This window comes from Cyprinodon variegatus, unplaced genomic scaffold, assembly GCF_000732505.1.
Source record: "Cyprinodon variegatus isolate N-32 unplaced genomic scaffold, C_variegatus-1.0 Scaffold112, whole genome shotgun sequence".
In the NCBI taxonomy this organism is placed as follows: Eukaryota; Metazoa; Chordata; class Actinopteri; order Cyprinodontiformes; family Cyprinodontidae; genus Cyprinodon; species Cyprinodon variegatus.
In genome coordinates this window covers 665,637-666,748 of record NW_015150565.1, presented here as the reverse complement: position 1 = coordinate 666,748, position 1,112 = coordinate 665,637, and the positions used below count along the sequence as shown (strand labels likewise).

At 36.0% G+C, this 1,112-nt stretch overlaps 1 gene segment (V, D, J or C); it reads right to left on the bottom strand.

Annotated features, from left to right (window-relative positions):
- Window positions 1-541: 541 nt before the first annotated feature.
- On the bottom strand, window positions 542-1,071 carry LOC107084959. The segment is given in 2 exon segments: window positions 542-849; window positions 1,020-1,071. Coding segments are annotated over 2 exon segments (360 nt in total).
- Window positions 1,072-1,112: the final 41 nt, after the last annotated feature.

Genomic DNA, 1,112 nt, shown 5'->3' with positions numbered 1-1,112 from the left:
CTAGAAAAAAATAGTGCAATGTTAGGGTGTGAAACTACATTTATTTCTGTGTTAGCTGTTTATTGTTCATAAATGTTTTGAAGTGCATGTGTTTGCAGGCATGTAAAGTTTTTCATCAGGATGTGTCTGTTTCATCTGCTGCCTTCAGGTTAAAGTAGGTGAGGTTTCTGACACCTTCTCAGTTTATAAAGACATTCACAGTTTAATCGTCTGAAGTGAAAAATATCAGAATTCAACCTGAACTCTACTAACAGTCAGCTTGAACCAGAGTTTGATCCACTAGTAAAAAACTTTTTTTAAACTTGGAGAAATCAAACATTTAAAAATGTATACTAAACTTTTTAATCATCTTTTTTCTTTTCTCAATTAATTAAAATATACTTCTTTACTTTTATAATAACTTTAACATCATTATTTTAGAAAAAGTTTTTTAGAGTGTAATATAAAAAAAGAACTTTGAAAAATATTTTTCATTGTATTAAAACTGTTACTGATTCAGATCAGTTCCTCTTTGGCTGGGAGGTTTTTGTACGACGCTGTTTCACTGTGTGAGGGGGAAGCTGTAATGCTGCTGACAGTAATAAACTCCTCCATCTTCAGCCTGAACTCCACTGATTGTTAAAGTGTAAGCAGTTCCAGATCCGCTTCCACTAAAACGACCTGGAATTCCAGACTGACGAGATAAAGCTCTATAGATTAAAAGTTTAGGAGACTCTCCATCCTTCTGGAGGTACCAGCTGAGGTCGCTGGCAAGATTGCAGCTGGTTTTACAGCTGATGGAGACAGTCTGCCCTAAAACAACAGACTGAGCTCCTGGACTCTGAGTCAAGATGATGTCGCCTGATGAACCTGGAAAAAAAATAAAGGAATAAAAAACCTTAGAAACATCACTTTTGATAAATAAAAGAAGAATAGTGCCAAAAGATGATCTGTTCTTGAAGAATGTAATAAATATTTTTCAAATGATGGATCATTATAGTGTTTAATCCTGAGTTGATGTTTTTAGCAGAGCATTTGACCCTGAACCAGGAGCTCCAGGATGGTCAGCAGTAGAGTCAGTAACATCATCATTGTGCTGCTGGTGGTTCAGTGGCTCTGAAAGGCCTGGACAG